Raw genomic sequence first — 25,041 nt, forward strand, 5'->3', positions numbered from 1 at the left:
CCAGTACGCAAAATAGCATTTTCCTGCAGTGAGAAATTCTATTGAAGTGCAATTTTTGAAACAGGCTTTTCAAAACACTAATGGAGAGCTACGGTAAAAAATCATTAGGTGTAAATATTGTGGCTCGAGTTTTCATTCGTTTTCCCAATTTTCAAACCGATAACGACAGTTTTGCTTGATCTCCAAAAACTCTCCCGAAACCCTTCTCTGGCCCACAAACAAATGTTATTATTAACACCTTTTTATTATCTTTTTGGGTGCTAGCGGAAGTCGTTTACAAGATTTTCATCGATATTTCCTTCCCCCGAAACAATGTTACCCCTAGAGCTTTATGAACTGTTTTTATTGCTCAGTGAAGGTATTTGCCTCAAGTGATATGCCCCAAGTTGTCATTTTTCGTTTCGCCAGAATCAATTTCTTTTGGCTCTTTTAAACACGGAAACGGTAAACCTTAACAATGGGCTGCTGTTGCTCGAAAGTAGGTTAAATTTTGAAGTGTACTTTATTCTAAACTTTTTGGAACAAGACATTTCCATTTCGGTGGTAAAAAGATCATCGACCTGAAGCGCACTTATCTTTCTCTTTTTACCGAAAGCATCCAATGGACAGAAAAGTATCTCGCCATGTTCCGTTCGGTCGAGAAATCAGCCAGGAGAAATAAGCCCGGAATATTTGTGGCGTCACCAGACTTTCGCGATTTAAGAAGTGCGAACGATGAGTTTATTCGCGGTGAGAAAAAAAAAACGTTACTAGAAAACCTTTTGAACCCATCGCAAATACAGAAAGAAAAAAACAGAAGATTACTTCGAATGCAACAAATTTTCGGTTGGGCCTGGTAAAGATAGTTCGTTCCGTTGTCAAAAGTCCGTTGAGAAATAAAGCCTGTTGTACCTCTTCTCAATTCCAGAGACCGTGACCTCCGGAAACGCCGCAACAAAAACAGATACGGAGGTAAAACGAAGATTATAGCTCTTAATGGTTCAGGTGTTGATGGATTTATCGCTCAGCGACGACGATGCACTTTTCTTGGTGTCGTGAGGTTTTGAAATACTCGGATCCGGGATAGTGTACTGTTTAGGATAGAGCTTGGAATGTCTCAAATTGCATCGAAACTGCATCAATCAGTTACATCGGGATCGTATCACTTCCCACCCCAAATCCAATGATACTACATTCCAGCTCTCCCCATGTAAGGGTAGACAACTTCAATTTAAAATTAATCTGACTGACACCAACCGCTCTTCGATGGCCAGGAATCCGGGGGCTTAGTTTTGCTTGGCTTATGACTAATTGTTGTTCACTGGGAAAGAGATAGACAATCGTTTGAAAGTAGGTAGAGTGGAGGATAGGGGGTTTCAGAAAAATCCGTTGACACCGAAAATAAATACCGCTGATGGACAAGTACATGGAGGATGGTGCCATCATCACTGCTTTGTCAAATACTAGCTTCTAAACGAGCCGGAGGTTCAGAGGGTAAGAATTTAGACAAGATGACTTACTATCCACGTAGCCAAAGGGAAATAGTCTTGTATATCCATTAACGGGCGGGTATGGCCAACTCGGTCGTTACGCCAAGGAGAAGAAGTGAACATAAGATGGTGCAAAAAATGTACAAAAGATGTATGGTAACGGCCGTCGACGACAGTCCGGCGCGTGCACTTTCTCACCGGAGTAATCCTGGCGTTCCAAGGCGAATTCCGACCATTCTAAAGGCACACTTTTATGATCTCGTCTGGCCCGAGGCGCCAGTGACATGTAACCCTGACTCTTCTGTCCATCCACGTGTTTGCAATAGCGTCAGTGTATGCGACCAGTAACCCCGTGTTTCACTTCGTTCAAATGGTATTTCGGAGGTCCCTGAAGAGGTCGGAGGACAGGCACACGCACAAACAAGCTTCCAGGTCGCCGGACGGAACCCACTCTCAAGCGGAAAAAGACTCGATCTGGTATAAATTTTCCGTTGACTGTTGACGCACTGACGCGGTTTCATGGAGTGTCACCAACAAGAAAATAAAGGGAGTCGAAGGGCAGGAAATTGTACCAACGAAGAAAAAAATTGCGACAATAAACTGGAAAGCTTTCTGTGTCCATCGTCCTATATCAAACTATCGAGAAAGAGAAAAAGTAGCTTCTCTTTTTCTAGGACTAGAAGAAAGGACAAGGACTAGAAGAAAGATAAATGGAAATGCAATGCCTACCCAAAGCCTATATTTCAGCCACGGTCGGTCGTTTCTGTTGTCTGAGCGCGCACCGGATACTCCCGCATGGCGAAAGGAAAAAAAAAGCAATTGGCAGCCGATAAGACAAAAGCAAAAGGACTCGGGAGTAGTCAAAACGAGGAAAGGGGAAAAATTTGCTATGTTGGAGGCGACAAAGTACGAAACGTATACTCGAACACTAATCATCTGCAATCTCAATTAATGGCTCCATAAATGGTCAGAAAAAACATGAATCTCGACCCTAATGGAAATATTTTATTGTGAAATAATCTCCAAAACGCGAAAGCAAAAATAGAGAAACGGAAAAAGCCCATTTGCGAAACGAACAAAGAATGCAATGCACAGATGCATCCGTACGAAACTCCAGATTCAAAACCTGGGTAAAAAAGATGAAAAATTGTGCATGCTATCTATCCGTCGTTTGGGGTTTCGAAAAGCGTAACACGGTGCTAAGCTTTCCGAAAATCATCACTTCGGGAGAAATACACATATCATTGAAGTATGTTTTACAGCCCAGCAATCGTTCAATTTCACACCCGACATTTACATAAATAGGAAAAATGGAGTCCTCACGGAGCGATTGGTGTCCATGCGAGATAAAAAGAACAAGAAAAAAGCAAAACCGAAATATACGCCCCAAGGCATCCGACAGCTCTATTATGAAACAGCAAACATGGTTCTGTAAAGAGTAATAGGCAAATATGGTCCATATGAAACACGTTCGATATGCACTCGATTTCAGTAGGTTTTTTCGGCAAAAGCTATTTCGAAACTATATCGAAATGGAATAAAAATAAAAATATAAAAACCATTGCTTTGCTCTCGACAGTGCATCAATCAAAGTCAAGGGAAATGCATGTTGTAAGGGTAATATAACAAATAAGGCATTCACATAACACTGCATAAACTAATCAATAATCAATCATTTTAAATTATATACGAAAATTTTACTACTCAAGTTCATGAATGCAGTTCATATTTGCCGTAAACACGGATTCACTCTACGCGCGAAACGTTGTCGAAAAGAGAAATCTTTACCAAATTACGCCACTTAAAAATTATGCTACAAAAGGAGCCAGTGCCAAAAGGATAGCGTTTGCGTATATTCTTTCAACATATCGACCACGAAGGCGGGGGTTGAGGTTGGCGGTACAGATTGTGGGTTTTAATTTGCCCGAACCAATTTCCCCCACGAAGGGAACACGCGGCATACCAGTGAAATGGCAAGCACGATAAATTGGCGTTCTGCCAAAGAGAGGATACCCAGCCAAAACTATGGGAGCAGAAGCATTGGGTGGAGAAAACAAAGGGAAGAATACGTTCTTCAATAAACACAACGAGGTTTCAGAGAGTGTGTTGTTTTTGTGTTTTGTGAAATACACAAAATGACCACCAGCTAATTGCATATGTGGTGAAAGGAAGGTAAACCCGTGGAGAGGTTTCCTTCGGTACCGCCGAGCCAAGGGACACCACAACAACAAAGGGACGAGAAGGTGATGATGAGAAAGAAAATCATCATCGCCGGAAGAAAGAATTGTGGGCAAAGAACGAAACGTGCACACGGCGAAATACTAAACAACAGTAGGGAAAAATACAACAAGAAACGCCTATAATCTACTTGTCGTTTTCTTCTGTCGGAAAGATCGCCTCGCCTTGTAAAGGAAAAGCAAATAGAATAAAAATCAACCCCAAGCGCGGAGCGGGTCGATTTTAACGACCGCGCGCGCGCGACGAGACAAACGAATCTCCACAAACTATCGTTTTGTCCAGAAGGCAGAACCCCGCAAGGCACGTTCGTTTCGGGAATGTCTTGGGCCCATGTTTATTTAAAGAACTTTTGGGCATGGCCAGCACAGACACACCTCCCACACAACACGAAGTCGTATTAAGTTGAATAAATAGAATCTCATATTAGTATATTTCGAATCGGAATCGCATTATGCATAGACAATGTACGAGCAATGTATATTCTTTGTTGCATATGATGCCGATTAAGAATGTAATACGATTTTCTTTATGCATACGTATAGATATACGAGCAATGTACGGCTGATGTATATCGTAAGTCGTATATGATGCCGACTTAGAAAATATACGACTAAACATATACATTTTGAACAATGTACGGTTAGCGCCTCCACTTTTGTCAGTATAGGCATTATTTTAGCATCATTTACGATTCAATCATATTGCATAGAAGTACGATTATTTCAAGTTGATATTCGATTTACATGCATATGTGTTGTGTGGGCTTCTGCTCATCGCTCTGTTCCAAAAACCATGCACAAATGGTTTACTACTGCACCAGCGGTGTTAAGGTTATCTCCCACAAGAGGGAACCCCGAGTTTATTGCAGTTTTATAGTTGAGGTAGTTTTACGCATCCCTGATTGCACGCTAATTGTGCCATGCTTTTCTTTTCAGTAGCTCATTAATAAACGTCGACCATTTAAAAAAAAACGAGAGGTTTTAATTTCCAATGCAGTCGTGAAGAGCAAACCATTGGTAAGAAACAAGCGGTACGTATTGCTTCTGTAATCACTTTTTGCAGAAACAAAAATGAAATGACCAATGGAGAAAGATCAACGTGGCATTCCCATTAAGTTTGCGTATGTAATGTTAAAAATTGAGGACTAGCAAAAGGATCCGTTACAGAAAATTATATGGCTTCACCTGACCACAAGCCCAAAGCAAGAATCACCCTTTGGTGCTTAAACTGCTCCTGATAAGCCGTTGGTCATTGGAAAGTGTTGAGTACAAGTTGTCCTCATCATCAGCTCCATGGTATGCCACCACAAAAATTGCTTTGCACAAACTAAACGATCCCTGCCAGAGGGTGTGTGTTTGAGTGGATTAGTATCTCCAAAAGGCAACATCGCGAGGGCTAGGAAGTGACAAGCGGGCCGGATTCCATGGGAAGTTCCTCTTGGCTCACCAATGTTTAGTGGGGACGAGGAAGCATTCTGCACAACCACTTCCCAACCTCCCAACCGGCTTCGAGGCCCTCGGAACGTGAAATCGAATGTACACAGGGTGTGGTATTGCACACCTGAACGGTACTCTACACCGTGCTGCCGAGGCCAACACTCTGCACTGTCGAGTGTCTACAACAGCGACCTGATTTTTTGTTCTTCTGATCCGCAGACAAACACAGACCACCGACTGGTGTTCATGGTGTGAACCTTGAATAACTGGCTTAAAAATCCCTGGTATGGTATGACGACACTACTCCGGCCATTTCTCGTAGACTGGACATTCGCGCCAACAATATGCTAGGGCCAGTACTAGCGTGGAATACGCAGATTCTGTTTTTCTGATTCCTCCCATCGTATGGCTCTTTTTTCTGCGCCATTCTATTTGCTTCCTGCATGTTTTTCAAGTGTTCAACTGCAATACGGTAATTCAACGTTCAATTCTTCTTTCGGTCTATGATAACTCGGGCTGGGTTGGCGAGATGAGGCCAGAATAAATAAGTGATCATGCAATAAAAATGATACCATCATGTTACTGCACTTATTGGATCCGTGTATATGTCTATATGTCTGGCCGGGATGTTTGTCTGCACGTCGAAACAAAAGCTCGACTATAGGAGTGAGCGAGAACCTTGTGGAACATCGAAGTCGAAAACTGCATCACCATAACTGCATATCATGACTCCGGCCTTCCGCATGTTCGATGATTTCTCCTTTCTCTCACCCCTTGACTCGCTTAAGCGCCATCAACATATTCTTTGCGACAAACAAGTTCCGCAAGATCTTCCCCACAGTTCGGCTCATCAACGATGGCTTCCTTTTCCGGGGTTCAATATTTTTTCCTGCTGTTTTCCCGCACACGGTCAAGTGGTTTTTTATTGATCATTTCTTGTACGTTCGGAGGGGGTACCCTCCGTTGGCTATCGTCGACAAAGAGTTGACCAGGACGCGAAATTGTGAACAAGGAGGAAGAGCCTGTTATCTGTGATGGGGATGTGTATCCCACACATGGAAATGCAGTTCAACTTTAGGTGGCCGTATTTTTTGTCTTTCTGCTTTGTTTCCATCTGTAGACGCATAGATTCCAGTGTTAGTCTCTTTGTTTCATCAGCTGGTAGTTAGGAGTTGTTGCTGCAGCAGAAGAGTTCGCCGCAACTTATTTGCGGCTCAACGAGGAATGAATATACTGAAGGTGGGCGTTTTCCACGCCACGGTGCCATATGCAAATGTGCACATCTCCGTTTGTCCGGCAAAAGGCAAAAGCTTCCACAACAAGAGTAAACAACAGACTGTGCGTAGTCCTACCATTACTCGCTTTTAATTTTCTTTTTTTTTATCACACAACAGGTTAATACACACAAATTGCATCAGTGCAACCGACGCATGGTCGATTGGACAGCAATATTCGCCTTTGTGAAGCGGTACAGCCACGCAACAACCACTCACCCATCATCACCCTACCATCCCTCTCCTGCCACGACTAATGAACTTCAACGATGTTCGAGTGAGTTATATCGATGATAATCCGGTTGTGGTGCATCAGATCGGGCGATAAATTTATTTTTCTAGCCAGCAGCAGCAACGGCCGGTTCGATTTTTGCCCGAAAGGATAAACTGAGTTTGCCTCACCGGAGGTAGGAAGGATCTGTTGGCTTTGATTATGCTAATGAATTGTTAATGCCTCGGCCTTTAACGCGGCTATGCCTCTGGCGATATTGGAGGACTAAAAACTAACTAATAGGATTTTTATCATAACGATAATTCGATCGATAGCGATTGTAAACTTAAATCTGACTGTAAACCAGTAGAATGAAAACAAAACCGCATTGTACACTCTATACCTAAAAGTCGTATTACACACAAACGGCATAACAAGCTTGGTTCATGTTTGAATTTCTTCATTGAAATGGTAAGTTTAACTTTCAAACGTCCCGCAAACATACCTGAAATCCTATATAATAATTTTCCTTCCGAGGGTCGACCATGGCCCAATAAACACGCGCGCGAAAAGTAACCCATATTCGATCGAAGTCTCATTCGATGTCGCTACTAATTCAAAATCAGAAAACTGGGCCTGCTAAACAAAACCGACCCTTCTGTGCGTAATTGTTGGAATTTTGTGTTGTTAGTGTGTGTAAGAGTGAGAGAAAGAAATGGGGAAAGGTAGAACAAGAAAGTGAGAGAGAAAGAGAGAGACAAACAGTAAAGATAGAGGCAGTCATAGTGGAGAACAGAGAGACAACAATGGAAAGTATGACAAGGCGAGGCATAGGGATAGGGATAGATATAGCCAGAGAGCGAAAGAGAGAGAGAGATGAATAAAAAGGGAGAGAGATTATGAGAGAGAGAGGCAGTGTGAATGCGATGGGAGATAGGAGATGGGAGATGGGAGATGGGAGATGGGAGATGGGAGATGGGAGATTTGTGGCAGGAGGTTTGTGGTTTGTGATGGGAGGTGGGAGGTATGTTGGTGGGAGGTGAAAGGTGAGATTTGGGAGGTGGGTGGTGGGAGGTTTGAGGTCGACGGTGGTAGGTGGGTGCTGGGGGGTGGGTGTTGGGTGGTGGGAGGTGGGAGGTGGTAGATGTTAGATGTGAAATGGGAAATGTAAGATGGAGAGGGAGAGATAGAAAGAGAGAGAGAGAGAGAGAGAGAGAGAGAGAGAGAGAGAGCGAGAGAGAGAGAGAGAGAGAGAGAAAGAGAGAGAGGGAGAGAGGGAGAGAGAGAGAGAGAGAGAGAGAGAGAGAGAGAGAGAGAGAGAGAGAGAGAGAGAGAGAGAGAGAGAGACGGAGGGAGAGAGAGAAAGACAGAAAGAGAGAAAAGAGATAGAGAGAGAAATCCAACGGCATTGGACGGTATGTCCGAGTTCACTTCGCGATTATGTGAGAGGAAGTGAGAACAATCACGCTCGCATACAGAATTAGCTTATAACGCAGCCAATCGATTCGTACTCGAATCTCAATGCATGTGTTTGCGGATCTACGAATACAAGAAAACAAAAGAAGAAAGCGAGAAGTGGGGACCGCTATCCACGGCAGAGTATACGGACGACCGATCCGAGAGTACTGTTGTTCGGACAGGTAGCTTAACCTTCCGCGAAACGAACAAGGCAAGAGATGGGGGTCGTTCCTTCCGCGAAACACAGGAAGTGCGGGATAGAAAGCGGCAGAGTGTGCCGAACGTCGAGTCGTTACTGCGCCTTTCGCGAATCGTCACACACATGGAAGCAATTCTCCATTACAAACGAAAGAAAGGAGAAACTGATACGCGGGGAATAGTGAACCCCAGAATTTCCAGAGAATGCGGCACGGATGGCATGGAGAGAGAAGGAGGTGCAATGCAATTGACATCTCTGAATTGTTTTAATACTGTTTGAGAGGATTCTTACTATTGGCCGAAACAATGCGCAATTCACATCGCAATTCGCATTTACGGATTATCATGCGTAGTAGGAGTGTTATGCTTAGTTTACACGAGACGCAAAAAACATTTTTTTGTAAACCTTTTTTTCACACGCTGGCCGAAAAACAAATGTGCGCAGATTTTGACCGTTGACTGACTCACTAATAACATTTAACAGGTTGCTTTGCGGTTCATGTAAGCTAAGCATAAAAAGTGGTGCAACCACAGGGCATGCGCTGTGGAGCACAGAAACTGGTACAATATGCTGTAACTCGGTACAAGTATCTGTCTTTGAAAAATTTCCTATTAACCGAGCTGTTTGATAGACGCGTTTAGTTTTTTGGTAACATTTTGCGATATATGTAACAGTGTGTCAAAACGACAGGGCTGCATGCGTGATAGCGTGAGAATTGAGGAGTGAGAACGGAAACGCTCACTCGGGACTAATATTAGTTTAGAACTATATAGTTCAAATGTTTGAACCGGAGCCCGGGACGATATATAAACCCGAAAAGGACTGGGGGTTAGGATCAGGAAAACGGATGAATTAACTTAATTTTGACGAGTTGACTAAGTCTAAAATAATTATTCGCTTCGAACTTCTTCGAAATCCGAAAGTTGTTGTTACAACACAGTGCTTTTACATTTATGTTGATGGGGGCTTCAGTTAAAGGGATAAATTCTATACGCCAAGATCAGGCACTGGTCGAACAGGGAGCGGGTCAGATTATTTCGTTAGTTTTGATCCCGCAATTCATATTTGTATTAGAACCCACTAACTGCTCGGCAATTGTCAATACAATATACCTTCGGCAGAAAGACCTAGAAACTGTAACGGGGACGACATGGAACTTTTAATGGGCCGGTAGATGAGCCAGGAACTGCTGACGGGCCAGGTACCTGGCCTAAAAAACCTAGTTAAAAAATAAAAAGGTTAATGAATTAATGAATCTACATTTCATCTACGGTTTGATTTGATTGTTTATCAATCTAAATAAACAAAATTTCATTTAAAATCATAACTATTTCTGCAAATAGAAATCTTACGTAATGAATGATATTCCATGTCCCGAAAACATCTTGAAACACCCTTCCCAGATTTATGTCCATCGAAAGAAAGGACCGATCAACGGGAAATCAGCTGATGCTACTTCATAAACCTCGTTGAGTAATGATTGTTTTCCAGCGTGGGTAAAATTAGTCTGATCAAAATATTCAACCCATTTTTCCATTGGAAATTAAAAAAAAAGGTGGACGGAAAATTTTCCCTCCTAATGTAACCAAGTGTATCGTATTTCCAAACCTTTCCCCAGGGAGGAAGAGCGACGAAAGAATGTTTTCATTTCTTCTAATGAATGACTCGTGCGTTTAAGTGTTTGGAAAGAGTTGTTGAAATACCGCTTCGCTTCAAATTATTTAATGATTAGCTGGCGTTGTTTGGAAGGAATAAAGTGAGGAAAAACACTTGATTGCCCGCTCGGATGACGCAAATCCACCTGTCTGTCCTGCATAGCACCACCATCTAGTGGAAATAATTGCTAATCGCTTTGAGACAACATCGCCATCGTGCAGGAATACAACAATTTTCCCACCGGGAATTCACACATGGACAGACCACCAGTGGAAGGGTTGCCACGCACACGTTACCTACGCAGAACGAATTGGAAATGACCAAAGACAATTAACAGACAGGTCGGGTCAAAGCTGTTTTTTGCTCCGCCATTTTTGTGACAGTTGGTTAAAAAAGTGTTTACAAAAATTTCCAGCTTACTTGTGGGAGGTCTCCGCCAAAATCTTCGCGAAATAGGTAGTTGGTAATTCTAGATCACAGTATCCATGGTTTTGCGAATAGAAACTGCTCTTCTGTGTGAAATCATGGAATATGGATCCTTTTGCTCGCTGTGATTGCCGAAATTAAGTGTGTTGGTCTGCCTTATACGGAGCCTTCCTCCAGAACATATTTCGAACGCCTCAACTCTTTGTTCTGTTGATGAAACATACCAAATTTGCAGTTTTATCCCACTTTCTTCGCTGTTCGTGAGAAGTAAACAAAATTTTAACCAACTGTCAAAAATTTTCCCACGGTTTTCGGCTCGTTACATGGTATGCTGCGACCTGTCTGTTAATTGTCTTTGGAAATGACTGTTTTTTTGTCCCAAAGAATGATTCCCAAGGGCATTTTCCTAGTTTTCCAACACAACATGTCCACCAGTCGACATGATATTACTTAATCGCAGCTATTTTTCGTTCCTTTGATCTGCTCGCCTTCGAACACACAACGCAACGAGAGTCTTTTGGAATTCGTTTTTCTACTTGCTTTTTGAAGTTGGAGCTTGATAAATTATTATTATTATTTATTATTATTTATTATTATTAGGTTCTTTATTCAAGATTCAACAGGTGAATTACCCCAATGAATCATCAGTTTTAATACAGTATACAAAACAATCTTCACTTAACATTTATAACTAATTACTACGCCAACATTGAACAAGTGATTCCTTAACAGTAACAGAGGTTCGGTTAAAGTCTATTATATTGCTAAACTTATTCACAGAACGACACATTGCGAGTATCGGAGCATTTTCAGCGTACCTCGTTGTAGTTGGATTCACATATAGGAACTCATTATTACGCGTGGAATACACAGGAACACGAACAGGACATTGACTCAAAATATATGGTGCATCTATTTCACCAGTCAGCAATTTAAACATAAACATGGCTTGAGCCACACCTCTCCTATGTTCAAGGGGCTGCAGACCGAGAAGCAAGCAACGAGTCTGGTAATCAGGCAGAGGGCCGCTAGTCCACCAAGGAAGCCTACGTAAGGCGACGCGAGTAAATTTACGTTGAATGGACTCTATCCTCTGGTTCCAAACGTCGTAGTAGGGAGCCCACAAAACAACATTAAATTCTAGTATTGATCGTACCAGCGCCGCATATAAAGATTTAAGGCACACAGGGTCATAGATTTCCGTAGAGTTCCTTAAAACAAAACCTAACGATTTGTTAGCCTTACTAATAATATGCTCATAGTGCTCACGAAATGTCAAACTAGCGTCAAGTATGGCACCAAGGTCACGTACAGTAGTACACCTGTTAATCTCTTGACCATCGAGCATATAAGTCTGAGTGTACGGATTTTTACGACGATGGAAACTAATCACATAACATTTATCCACACAAAGTTGTAGCTTATTAATATGGCACCAATGAGTCAGTTTATGTATCACAGATTGAAGGCGGTCAGTGTCGCTAGGGATTTGCACTTCGTTGAAAATTTTTACGTCGTCAGCATACATCAGCACAGAATCCCACTGAAGATATCGCGGCAGGTCGTTAACGAATAAAACAAAAAGCAAAGGACCCAAATTGCTGCCTTGGGGCACTCCAGAGTCCGCAATAAAGGAACGTGACATAACCGCCCCAATCTTTACCCTATACACTCGATTGCACAAATATGACGCTAGCCAAGAAATAAAGTCATTGGCAATCCCTAAATGACGCAGTTTAGACAGTAACACTTGGTGATTAACCCGATCGAACGCTGACTTGAAATCCGAGTACACTGCATCAACCTGGTTTCCTTGCCCAAAAGCCGCAATACACTTACAGCCGCTACCGGCCAGCTCTGTCGTACGCTCCTCGAACTTTGTCTTGTAAGCCCGATCGTTGGCTTCTGTGCCAATACGTTCAGCTTTCGCTCCGATTCGCTCGTCTTGTTCGTTGCTGAACAAGGTGACTAAACCAAGCTAAACAACTCGCGAAGGTTTATAGAGCATCAAAGTCAAGGTGTATAGTTTTGGTGTCAAAAAAATAAAAAAATAATGGCCGTCGTAATGGCAGTAGAATTGATTTTTTTTTGACACTAAAACTATACACCTTGACTTTGATGCTCTATAAACCTTCGCGAGTTGTTTAGCTTGGTTTAGTCACCTTGTTCAGCAACGAACAAGACGAGCGAATCGGAGCGAAAGCTGAACGTATTGGCACAGAAGCCAACGATCGGGCTTACAAGACAAAGTTCGAGGAGCGTACGACAGAGCTGGCCGGTAGCGGCTGTATCAACGAATTCAACCAAATTCGTCGACACTGACCTCTTCGGAAGAAAGCCATGCTGAAGAGGTGAGATAATACTTTTACACGCATTCATCAGTGCCTCGTGTATGATTAGTTCGAAGACTTTAACGAGCACACACAAAGACGTTATCCCACGGTAGTTTTCAACCTGACCAATACAACAAAATATTAGCGAATGATTTTTTCCCAATGATACACATGTCACAGCTTACCTGATTGTTTACGATGTTCCTCTTTTGATAATCAAAACGGTGGATGCGTTCGTCGATCTCAAAATAAAACAAAAGGGGTTTTGGATTCATCGCAACCCTGAAGTTTTTCCGTGTTCACCGTATACAGTCATGCTATTGAAAAATAACATCACATTCAAAACCCAAATCACGATGCTGCAAGAACAGAAATGAATATTTAAATAATAAACTATTTTGGATTAACCACTTTCACTTTCACTGCACAACTTACCTCTTTGTTTACATTTGCCTGGCAAGGATCCACGTCTCGATGCGCGCTTCGATCAGCTCGTCCGAAACTTATCATCCGGCGGTAAAAACTTCGGGCACTTTCGGGTTCGCAACGTATGTCGAACGGTTGATTGTTGTTTGATAGTGCAAAATGTTATTCTGTAACAGCTGAAATGTAAAAATAACATGTAATTATCAGCGAAAAACTTTTGCGAACTTACCGTGCTGCTTTGTTTACTTCGATGTGTCAAAATCACTCTGCGTGTGAGATGCGCCATGCGAACGGGAAAAAAACACCCACACGCACATCGTCGCGCTCGTTCGATCGCACAAAAAGGACGCTCCTTTGCTATCGCGGCATCTGCGGCGGGCTATGTTCGAGAGCGGGATTGAAAAATTTGGCTAAGTCCGCGAGCGACGGGTCTCCGCCACTATCGCGGCATCTGCGGACGGCAATCGTCGAGAGTGGCATCGCAAAAATCGGCTAAGTCCGCGAGAGCTGGTTTTTTTTGTATGGAGTTTTCTCCGCGATGCTCAATTTTCAAATGGCACCCAAATCCAGGCTGGTTGGGATATCCCATATTATATAGAATATATTCTAGTTGCAAAATAGTTGTCAAAAAGCTATGTGTAAGCAATTAGATGGAATTAAAACTGCCCGAGCTTATTGTGTTATCGATCGTATATCATATTAACGATCGTTCATGAAATTCGTTCGGGATACCTTTTTGGACGATCGTCTATTTGCTATACAGTCGATTAGCTTTGACGACTTCGTTCCCAATAAGCCCTTTAGTTTCCCGTTAAACTTTGTCTTTCCATTTCTTGAAACAGCATCCTGTAACGACGGCCAGTGAACAAACCACGGAAACGGTGCTTCAAGTATAATGAGGAAAGTCTAGCAGCCAGTAGCTTTTTTAGCATTTCTTATTGTAACGAATGTTGCTCTGCGCTTAATTTGTTCTCAAATATTTGCAAACAAACGTAAAAATACTCCATCTAAAGAAAGCCGTAATAGGAGAGTTGATCTATGATCGACGGATCGTAATTTATTATTAATTTTAAAACGCTCACCGTAAAAAAAAGCCTGGTGCATACTAAAGTGTATAAAACACCAATCGCAACAAAACAGGAAATTGATCAAGTGTAAAAAAAACAGAATACAAATGGCCCAAGCCTTACAAATTAAATAAAACCCCGTGCACCTACAATGGACATCCGTTACATGGAGTAAGGAAACGGGGCGATCCTCGTGAACGCTTCCTTGAGATTATTTAGTGAGAAAGGTAGGGGTTTCGTCAGAGAGATTAGCCGGGCTAAATTAATAAACGTTCACTTTTCATATTCGGTTTTCCACGAGCTGATCCCTTGGAGATCTATTTCTTGTCCTTTTCCTAGGAGTTCCATGTTCGAGATGGAACGCAACTTTTATTTGTTTCCTTGCTGCCAGTGTAACCGATCTCTTGTTTCGGTGAGACTCGTTTGCAAACGCAAAACAATTAAAAACAATTACATTTTAATTTATGACGTTATTACATTTTGCTCTTCCGAACCCGGAATTCTGACGGTTGCATGTAGTCTCTCACTTTGCGGTGCTGTATTCTTCTCCTACAGATCCCAAGTAATGAAAGAACGATCATCATCGCAGATTTAAAAGCAAAAAATGTTTCAAGACAGACACTTTTTCTCCAACTTCGGCTCTGGGAATAACATGGAAGAAATAGTGCAACTAAACCATTGAATAATTGAATGAAGATGTCCCTTTTCTCCACGGAACCGCGAAAAAGGAGAGCAAATGCCTCTGAAACTGATCTGAGTAATAAAATCGTACAGATCAAAATGCTTGATGTGCAGCTACCAAAAACGAAACTCCGTGAGCCATCCACGTTCAGAGGAAATAAAAACTGGATTGACCCACACGGAAAAGGTCACCAAGGTTTACGCCCAGCCCTGGTCCGGATTATCTTCATGGTGCATTGAAGTGGCGTGGTGGTCCCAGGGATAATGATTTATGGCCCAGGCGGGGTTTCGGTGGTTCGCGGTTAAGGCGAAAGGTTGGAGAACACCGCCGATGTGATTTGTATATTCGAAAGATTTTTTTTCTACTTCAGAACCAAAAATTTCGTTTAAGAAGAATTCCTAACCCTGCTGGTGGTACGTACGGTTCGAAGAACAATAAAAAGGAATGCATGGAAACAAAACACAACAACAGAATACTCAAAGTAAGCTCAGGAAAGATAAAAGATTGTATCCGGGGGATTCAGTATTTAAACCCATAAATACAAACAATCAAACCAACAGCCAGCCACTAACCTTAACTAACTATCACTGGTATACCCACTGGTAGTTGTGGGTTTCGAAAGTTATTCGCAGTAGGGAAAATAAGTTGGGTTATTGTTTAACGAAGGAAAGAAGTCAGACGCACCCACAACTACTAAATAATGCCCAAATCCTTTACATCCCTTTTTCCTTGAGAAGATTCATGGATATTTTATCGTATGGAGGGTTCTTTTAGCATTGATTGTACTTCGTCGAAACGATTGTGAGTTGAACTTTCATTACATAGAATAAGAATTGCTGGACATTGAAACATTGCAAATAAACATCATTCAGTTGTAAAAAACCGGTAAAATAGCCGTTGAACGGATTTTAAATAATTCTACTTCGTTGCTCTTCCCAAATTTATAAAGAACGTTTTCTGATTACTGTCGAAGATTTTCTAACTTTTTTTTTCTTAATACATACAAACTGAAACACCGTGTCTATAAAATGTATTTTCTAAACAAGAGACATGAGCCAAGTTGCGTTGACAGACGAGTGCAAAATTCCTGTCGTCTCAATACGATTAGTTTTGGACCAGAAATGACACATCGGTGTAAGAAATGAAAATTTTGCTGTTTTACGAAACCATGATGAAAGACAAAAACGACACATTATGAATTCAATTCATTGCATATCGATCGATCGGATGGGACTTATAGGGAATATGGGAATAGATCTGACATTTATCCAGCAACTGACCAGCACATAAGAATAGACAATTGACGTACTTTCCTTTTCAATAACCACATCACGTGGCCTGAGAAAAAGAAATATGTGTGCAAGAGAGGACAGACTTGAAATATCCTATTCGAGCACGTGGTTAATGCGCCCCTGGTGTACAAGAATAACTTCAGAGTGCAGTTGAATCAAGAAACGTGAGAATGTCTTCCATCGCTGCACGCTTTCCACCACCCTGAACTCGTAAAGAAAACAATAAAAACATTACCTTCATTCCAATTCCGAACAGTGAACACACGCCGAAGAAAACAGAAGAGTAACAAAGATTGGAAAATCCATGCAACGCAGAGGCTGACAGAAGGAGACTGGACAAATATACCTGAGCCACGTATTCCTCGATTTTTATTTACTTTTTGTCAACACATGTATGCACCGTGCACAGAAGATTGTTCCTCTTACACACGCCTCACGGTCCAATTTGCTATCGCATGTTTGGTTTACTGGTTCTGGCCTAAACAAAGATAAAATCATATCTGATCGTGCAGGTCCTGATCCGATCTTCCAAATAACTGTCATAACTATTTGTTTCAACTGGCTTCTAGACGAATTTCTCTGTAGACCTAAACCAATAAAACGAAATTCCCAATCGTCTTAGCTACGTTTTCAGAAGTAGATCATCGTTACAAAGTTAGATGTATGGACTAGTTTTTTGGAGGCCAGGTACCTGGCCCGTCGGTAACTCCTGGATCCCCTTCCGCCCCATGGAAGGTTTCATGTCGTCCGCGTTACTTTTTCTAGTTCTTTCTGTAGAAGGTCTTTTGTGTCAAATGGTGGTAAGCGGGTTAAAATACAAATTTGAATTGTGGAATCAAATATTAGATGCGAATCTTTCTGGACCTCTTCCTGGTCCAGCTCGAAGCCCCGCAGTATCAGCTCGAAACCCGGAACACTGTGACGCATGCTATCCCCCACCTTCGGTGTTGCTCGGAAGGATGCATCTCCCTTATCCCGCCTTGTTCGTTCCAATTAACTGACCACGTTGCTACCAAAGTCGGCCAGCGCACGGTTGTTCCCGTTCCCCCTCTAATGCTACCCCTCTCACGCCCCCTCTCCCTCACTCCTCCTTCTCTCTCTCTCACGCCTCCCCCCTCTCTCCATCTTTCTATCTCACTCGCTTCCCACCCCCCCCCCCCCTCTCTCTCTCTCTCTCTCTCTCTCTCTCTCTCTCTCTCTTAACTCTCTCTCTCTCTCTCTCTCTCTCTCTCTCTCTCTCTCTCTCTCTCTCTCTCTCTATTTCTCTTTCATTCCTGTTTCCCCAGTCTATCTGACTTCCTCTCCCTCTTGCTTCTTCTTTTCTGTCATGTCTCTATTTCACTGTTATTTGGCTTTCAAGCCCAAGGTATATATATATAGAAGGTGACATTACGTCGCTGTGGCAGGTGTGCCATATTTGAGTATTGATATGTCATAAGTTCACACCTTGTCCAATACTCACTCAAAACTCACAAAAATACCAACAGCAGTGTTACGTCAAGTCATGAAATGTCATTTTACTCTGGACGACTTCACTTTCTAATATATACACCTTGTCTCCAGCCCTCCTAAAAGGTGTCAAAACTGTTGCATCAAGATGTCAAAATTATGACGAAAAATTAAATCACCTTGCAATTCCATTTTTTTATTGAAAACCCATGATGATATTCCATTATCTCTATTTGATATGCTGTGTACACCTTGGGTTTGCACAAAATCAGATTCACATGCCCATCCCAAGTTGTGATTCGAATCCCAAGTTGTGATTCGAATCCCAAGTTGTGATTCGAATCCCAAGTTGTGATTCGAATCCCAAGTTGTGATTCGAATCCCAGTTTGGGATCACTACATGGGCGACTAGCGACTCTTTTACCAACTCGTTCATTCTTTTGGGTTTCGAATCCCATATAGTGATTCCCAAACTGGGATTCGAATCACAACTTGGGATTCGAAACACAACTTGGGATTCGAATCACAACTTGGGATTCGAATCCCAATGGCGACTAGTGACTCTTTTACCCACTCGTTCATTCTTTTAGGATTCGAATCCCAGTTAATATTTCAAATCACCTCGAAGGTTAATAAATCATTTTTCACGTTTTAAATCACAAAAGAGTGACTTAAAGATTCGAATCATCGTTATGATTATTCACTCTGATTCAAATCTCTAAAAAGAGTTGTTATTCTCATCACTAATGTTAATGGAGAACTCCCGGTGGAAATTTCGTGGAATATGATGGATTCCTGGGTACAGTATACTATTCTAACGTCAGAACAATGTTTCAAGCTTAATGGAAAGGTTTCGGTACAAAAACTACTCTTCTGTAGCGGTAGCCACATTAAGACTGGGGGCTCGGCACGCCTGTCCGGCATGTTGGTTTTGTTTTTTTTTCTGGTTATAATAGCCCCAAGACGGCTTCCAAAATATGCTACCAGAGACAGAACGATGGTAAGTGTGGCAAAAGAGTTTCGATTGTTGTCGACAAGTTGTCTATCGACCATGTCAATCTTGAGGGGATGTAGAGGAGACGGATTGGGTATCCGTGGAAGGTTCTCCATCGGTGATGCTTATCCTCCTCCAATAAGAAGTCGTGATGTATTGGAAACGGATTTTCCCTTTCGTTTCCACCGTCATGTTTGGAGGGAAGGTTCGCGTGGGCACAATTGTGTGTGATTTTAGTGTGCCACACTAAACTGACACATTTGTTACGATAATCCGAGACCGAGAATGCGCCGCAGTGATGGAATCTATACCTAGGATCTATACCGTGGAGGAGAGTGCGGTAGGAATTTACGGTTATTTGTAAAACACCACCGGTCTTCCTCTTCCAAGAAAAAAACGTCTTAAAGTCTGCCTTTTCGAGGATGATGTGAAGCTTGTCGCACACCACCACCTATGAGGGCTCAATCAACGACTGCGGAAAAATAGAAGCGTATGGCAACAATACCACGTAATGGGAAGGGATCCGTATGTATATCCGCTTCAACAATCCTTCCGATGTCAGAAAAATGACTTACTTTTCTGGGGGGGGGGGGGGGGGGGGGGGGGGGGGGAGGGGGGGGGGGGGGGGGTCTATCTTTGATCCATCTTCCGGCTATAAATGGTAATAAAATGTGTTGAGTTATTACACCACAATCCCATCTTGAGAGTTGTTATACGTTATCATTGTTCTTAGTCTTGTTTTCATCGAAATTCAAGCGAATGCTGACCAAACTTTAGTAAACAATACGCCTTAGAAACGGGCATCTTCTTTTTTTTCATTCTTTTCCAATATGAATCTCGTAGCAAGTTCTTTTTATTGAAAGCATGGCCTACCACTCAGGAAAGTCATTTTGCGTTTCAAAGACATATCCATCACAATTAACAGTTCTTTTGCTGAATTACAGGATTGTCTCTAGAAGCAGAGTGTCTCGGACGCTGATCATAAACTCTAACCACGTACTTCAAGTACACGGATAAAAGATATGTGTTTTGATAAGTGGCGATACACTCTACAATAAAATCTTTATAATAGGTCATATAAATGCTCCGCACTGCGGCGCTGAATACTGCGAAAGATCGACGTCGTCCTTGTTATAAATAGTCCACAACACGACAGAGGCACACACGCATTTGAGATCTTTTTTCTTCTCTGATCGTCGCTCATTGCAGTCGAGTTTTGACCAAAAAGGGTTTATTGTGCCCAGTTTTCCTTCGCTTATGGTATGGTCAGACCACATTTCTCGGCCATTAACAATGACTAAAACAAGCAAGTGTCCCGGTCAAGTCCCAACGGATCGATCGATATGCAATGAATTGAATTCATAATGTGTCGTTTTTGTCTTTCATCATGGTTTCGTAAAACAGCAAAATTCGACAACAGTACCTAAACAGGGTTGCCGGTTGTGAGTTGTAGGACTTGCTCGAAACTCTTGGGAACAGAATAAAATACAAAATAAACTTTGTTTCGAAAAAAGTTGGCGCAAATCAGCAGGAACAGCATCAGGGAATTGTATGTCTCCTGCGCTCATTTATGAAAGCCCCAAGAAACAGCTCTCCAACATCTAAAGATGCTTCATTTAACATAAAGAGGAGAGAAAACCAATATGAACGCACCACTAAGGGATGATAATGGAAAGACGGTGGCAACACACAGCCGTTGTGGACGCATTCTTAATTATTCCTGCGACAAACCATTCGCACCGACATGGAATATTCGCAATCGGTACAATAGTTCCGAAGGTCCTCGCTACGGTTGACATCTCGAAAATTTGACAGTTCTTCTGTCGTCGCGCCGACATTGGTCAGCATACATTGATTTTTATTTCCAGCATCTATCCTTTGGAGCACTCAAAGAACGTATCGAGACGGGTTTGGGATGAAGGTGGCGATGTGTATGTTCGGAATTTAATTAGGACTGTTCATGGTTAGAATTCGTCAGATTTGTCACTTTTCTTTCGACACTTTTTCTCGTTTTACTAAAAAAATTTCCACGGTTCAAAAGATGGCAAAAGTTTTTATATTGTTTTCCGAAGTCAACCGTCCAATAAAACTTTTCCTTTTCCTTATTTTATCATATCAAAATGACTGGATACTGTACGCTCGTTATCGGTAATTTTTTTCGAACGTACGCCCAACCATTCCACACCACAGTCTGGGTATTCTCGCGAGTGTGAGAGAGCTAGAGACAGCAAAAGATGTAGTCACGAAGTCAATTGACGACATCATCCCATGCTTCGATTTTCTTCCACTTTGGCTCCACGATGCCCCCGGAATTCCGGAATGTCAAAAATGGCTGTTGTGTGGACGCGCAAATTAAAATTCATACTACGAATTGCTGCGGACATTTTACGAATACAATTCTGATGGTCCTACGACGAGTCAAGTTATGTCACGTGAGGGGAAGTGGGAGTGTGGTGGTAATGCGCAATTAATGGAAGAGGAAGCATCAAACGGAAGGGATGTTCAATTTTTATTGCTTTTCTGACAGTTCAAAGATGCGATAGTGACCACATTGTTGGCATAATCGATTGAAGCTAGATTTTTTGGCTTTTAACCGTAACGTAAAAGAAAATAATATGACACGCTCTGATCATTGGATTCGAGCGTGTGAGATAAGATTTGCTTATCACAGCAGAAGGCGAGGGAAATTGGTACTTGCATGGGAGCATGGTTTGATTTTTTGAGCATTAAAATTGTTTAATCTTCTTCCCAAAATTTATTCCCATCGTCCTAAACCTGACTTAGAACTGTTTGGGTGGCGTGAATATGTTGCTCATGCCTTTCAGGCGCCTTGAAATAAAACACCAGCCTTATCTTACGGGCCAGAGTTCACAAGCTACTGCTTTGATTCGTGATATTTCGAGTGGCACTTGTTGTGTCAACCAACATATTAACGTAAAAATAAAAAGTCCAAACTGTTGAGGTGTTGGATAAAGTAATGAAAAAACAAGTTAACCATACGTTCGATAAGTTCGTGCAAATAACGTAAACATATCCTTCTGCGTTATAGAATGAAAAGTGAGCAAGACGCAAAGGGGTATACTCAAGATATTTTATGTATCCAAATCAACAAAAACATAGTCCATGGTAATAGTGTAACCAAATCAAGACACGGTAATTGGGCGAAGAGAAATTTCAAAACTTTCGTGGGCGTAATGAAATAAACAGTTATGAAAAGGGACAATTTCTTCCGGTATGCCAAGAATGTGTATGCGTGTGTTCCCATGGGTACAGTGGTAGAAAAGGATGTTGTTGAAATATCATAAAACAAATTTTCGACGATTTTGTGGTGACAATATGTACCTATCGTGACTTCAAAAAAGGACTAAGGATTCAATAAGGGCAAAAAGGTAACAAACACATGAAGTTAACCAGATGGACAGGAAGTGGAGAAAGGTGATTTGGTTACCGGTCCTTCGGTAAAAATAGAGGAAAAAAGGACACATTATTTGCCTCAAAACCCAGCTCATACGGAAGGGGTATCAGTGACGCAGTGATAATCGGAATCGCCTTCAGGTCCATGAGGACACACTAGAAACGAAAACGTAGGTTATGAAGCTACGGAGAGACGATTAGGTCAACTTGTACCTGCCCTGCTATGGGTTCTTTCTGTTTGATTGGGTTTGGGGGATTGAGTGTAACCAAAACTTTCCAGGGTCTTGGTGTGTGAAGTGGAAAAAAGGAAACTCGTAACCTGGGCATGATAAACTTCAGGTAAGCGGAAACCGGAGATGGCAATGGAGTGGAAAGGAAGGCGTTGGGACACACATTGATGAAAAGTCCTTTAATTGATTTATCACACACGTAGCCCAGAAAAAGGATACGGGTTTACCTGTTCTACCACATTGCTTCCTAAACCTTTCTCCTCCTTCTGACAGCCCCACTCCCCAGGATCTACAAGCCGGATAGATAAGGAAGGAAAATGTGAGAGTTTCCTAAAAAGAAGATTAGAGGATTTTTGTCCCGGTTTGATTGAAGCCTATAGATAGAGAAACCCACGCCGATCGAGTTGATACACCTCCTGGTAGTTTCTCGATATTTTTCAAGCCATTATCTTTCCATCGAATGTTTTGTTGGGTTTAGATTTTTTTTCGTTTACTGTCACCTTACTTTTTTCATAAACCTTTCTTCGTCTGTTATCTCCAATGACACCTATGCACCGGGAAGAAGGAATCGAAAAACAGTTCGGTTCGGTTCGGTCGAAAAAAGCCTCGTCCAGTGCGTTACGATATGCATTGAAGGACGCATCGAATGATTGAACACTTGTAGAGAAAAGTAAGGGAAAAACTCTCGCAAAGAAGAGGATGGGTGACGGTAGGAATAGATCCATTAGGAAAATATCCTGGTTTAGACCTAATGAATAGAACTGGATCCAAGGATCAACGGGGGAACGGAGATGAGAAGCAAGAAGAAGCGCGTGCTAAAGAGTGCTATCTTATTAGCGTGCAGAAAAGGATCATGATTAGCATCTAACAAACATGTCATCTTCAGTACACGGAACCAAAACCAGCATTTGAGCCAATAGCGAAAGAGGTAGTGACTCAGGCCTTTTTTCGGATGTTGCCTTTTTTTACACAACCGACAATTTGCTTTCGTTGAAATGGGTTATGTCCTAGCTTTATTCTATGCCGAAATAATATAATTCTTTTGTTGTGTTATTTCTTAAATTATATATGAATACAATTTACTGACAAGATACCATCCGCTACTAAACAATTACTAGGCAAATTCATTGGTAACCGTGGAATTGTATGAATTGCTTTTCTCATGCAGGAAAATAACTTTATGCGTATGTTAGCAAAAAAATGAGTGTCAAAGCAAACGTGTCATGATCGGAATGATGCCGAACGCAAATGTGTCTGAGCCTTTTGCTCTACACCATCTTTCTTCCATTAAGCAACGAAAGCATCTTATAAAATCCTAGCCCATCCACACCAAGCTAATGGAAGAAGTTGAAATCATTTCCTTGTTCTAGCATGTTTTTGATTTCTACAATACTGAGAAATCGTTTCACTCTTTCAGCACGCGCCCTGGAAACGTCAAACACTCGTCTCCAAAACATGGGGTCGTGAGCTGTCAGAATACCGTTTCTTGACTGAAGAAGTTTATACGATAGGATCCTGATCATGTTTGTTGCAGCGAAGCACTACGCAGCATAGCTAAGTGCCAGTCGCAGTTCTTCAGGTTGACTACTAACCTTAGTTTAAAGACGAAGGTTTGAACCTCGCTGTAACTTTAAAATCTAGGTTAGAGTCTCCAACAACCAACAATCTAACCTACAAGCCAATGGATTGACCATTTTCGAGTGTGACTATAGTTCACAAACAATAGCGTTCACGCCCCGTGCGCCGCTGTTCTAAAGACGAGTTTATAAAACCATCCAGCACATAAACTCGAACATCCAGCACAACCTCGAATGAATGGAAAAACTCTTACCTAGTAATCTCTGGACTTCGATCTCGTTGAGGTACAGATTAAGATGAGCCCGACCAGATGCCACCAGCAGGGACAGCAATAATCCAACATAAACACATAAATTTGTCATTCTGGCGTGGGGGTTTAAACTCTTTCTTCTTTCTATCTTGCTGCCCACCCAATTGCTGCCTCAGTCGTCGGCTGCACACTTTTCAACTTCTTTCCTTTCCGTTTTGGCTTTTGTTGAGGTTTTTCTCCGGTATTTTATCCTCTGCTAGCCTTTACTTCCCTTTTCATTCGCGATATGCTTTGTTTTCGGTTCCCGAATTGCTTTTGGTTATTCTTGGTTTAACTTGGTTTTCTTGCTTCGTTTCTTCACTGCCTTCTTTTTCCACACTACCTCTACGTTGTATTGCACACTTAACATTTCATCACACTGAGTATTTTTTAACTCTGGAAGCGCAAATACACGCACAACTGCGATATGACGAATGCCTTACACGTAATACCTAAGAACGGAAAGGAAACTGCCAGACTCAACAAATCAATTAACCGAAGGAAAAACACAACACTGGAGGCAATGCAGATTGACGGCGGACGTTTTTCTGATTTCTGACTTCAACTTGAACCACGACGAACTGGACTAATTTTGATCTTCCTGGTAGGAAGGTTACATACTGCACTTCACCAACATCCGTCCAGAATCTTTTCTGGGAATTGATACAACACTTCTATACTTAATTTATCAACACGTTATCTTTGAACTGCAAACAACGCTTCTTTGTTTTGATTTCACTTTGGTACTTTCCACACATTTCCACTTCATAATTGCTGCTATGATTCCACACAAATTTGATTATATCTACCCGTGTTGAAAACACAATCGAATATCCAATGATTTTCTCTCAATTTCTTCCACTAGAAACTGCAAATTTGCAGCAGATGATTGCAGGTTGTGAATTGCGCTCGACCAGAAC

General features: G+C 41.9%; 1 protein-coding gene across 1 annotated transcript in view; it reads right to left on the bottom strand.

Annotated features, from left to right (window-relative positions):
* LOC131267108 (tyrosine-protein kinase Dnt-like) overlaps positions 1–24,371 on the bottom strand; it is a 78,087-nt gene extending 53,716 nt beyond the window's left edge. Inside the window, exon 1 of the mRNA XM_058269884.1 lies at positions 24,086–24,371. Within this exon, the coding sequence (XP_058125867.1) occupies positions 24,086–24,194 (109 nt within the window). The 5' untranslated portion in view covers positions 24,195–24,371. The remainder of the gene's footprint in view (positions 1–24,085) is intronic.
* Between the last annotated feature and the right edge of the window lie 670 nt (positions 24,372–25,041).

This window comes from Anopheles coustani, chromosome 2 (genome assembly GCF_943734705.1).
Source record: "Anopheles coustani chromosome 2, idAnoCousDA_361_x.2, whole genome shotgun sequence".
Taxonomy (NCBI): Eukaryota; Metazoa; Arthropoda; class Insecta; order Diptera; family Culicidae; genus Anopheles; species Anopheles coustani.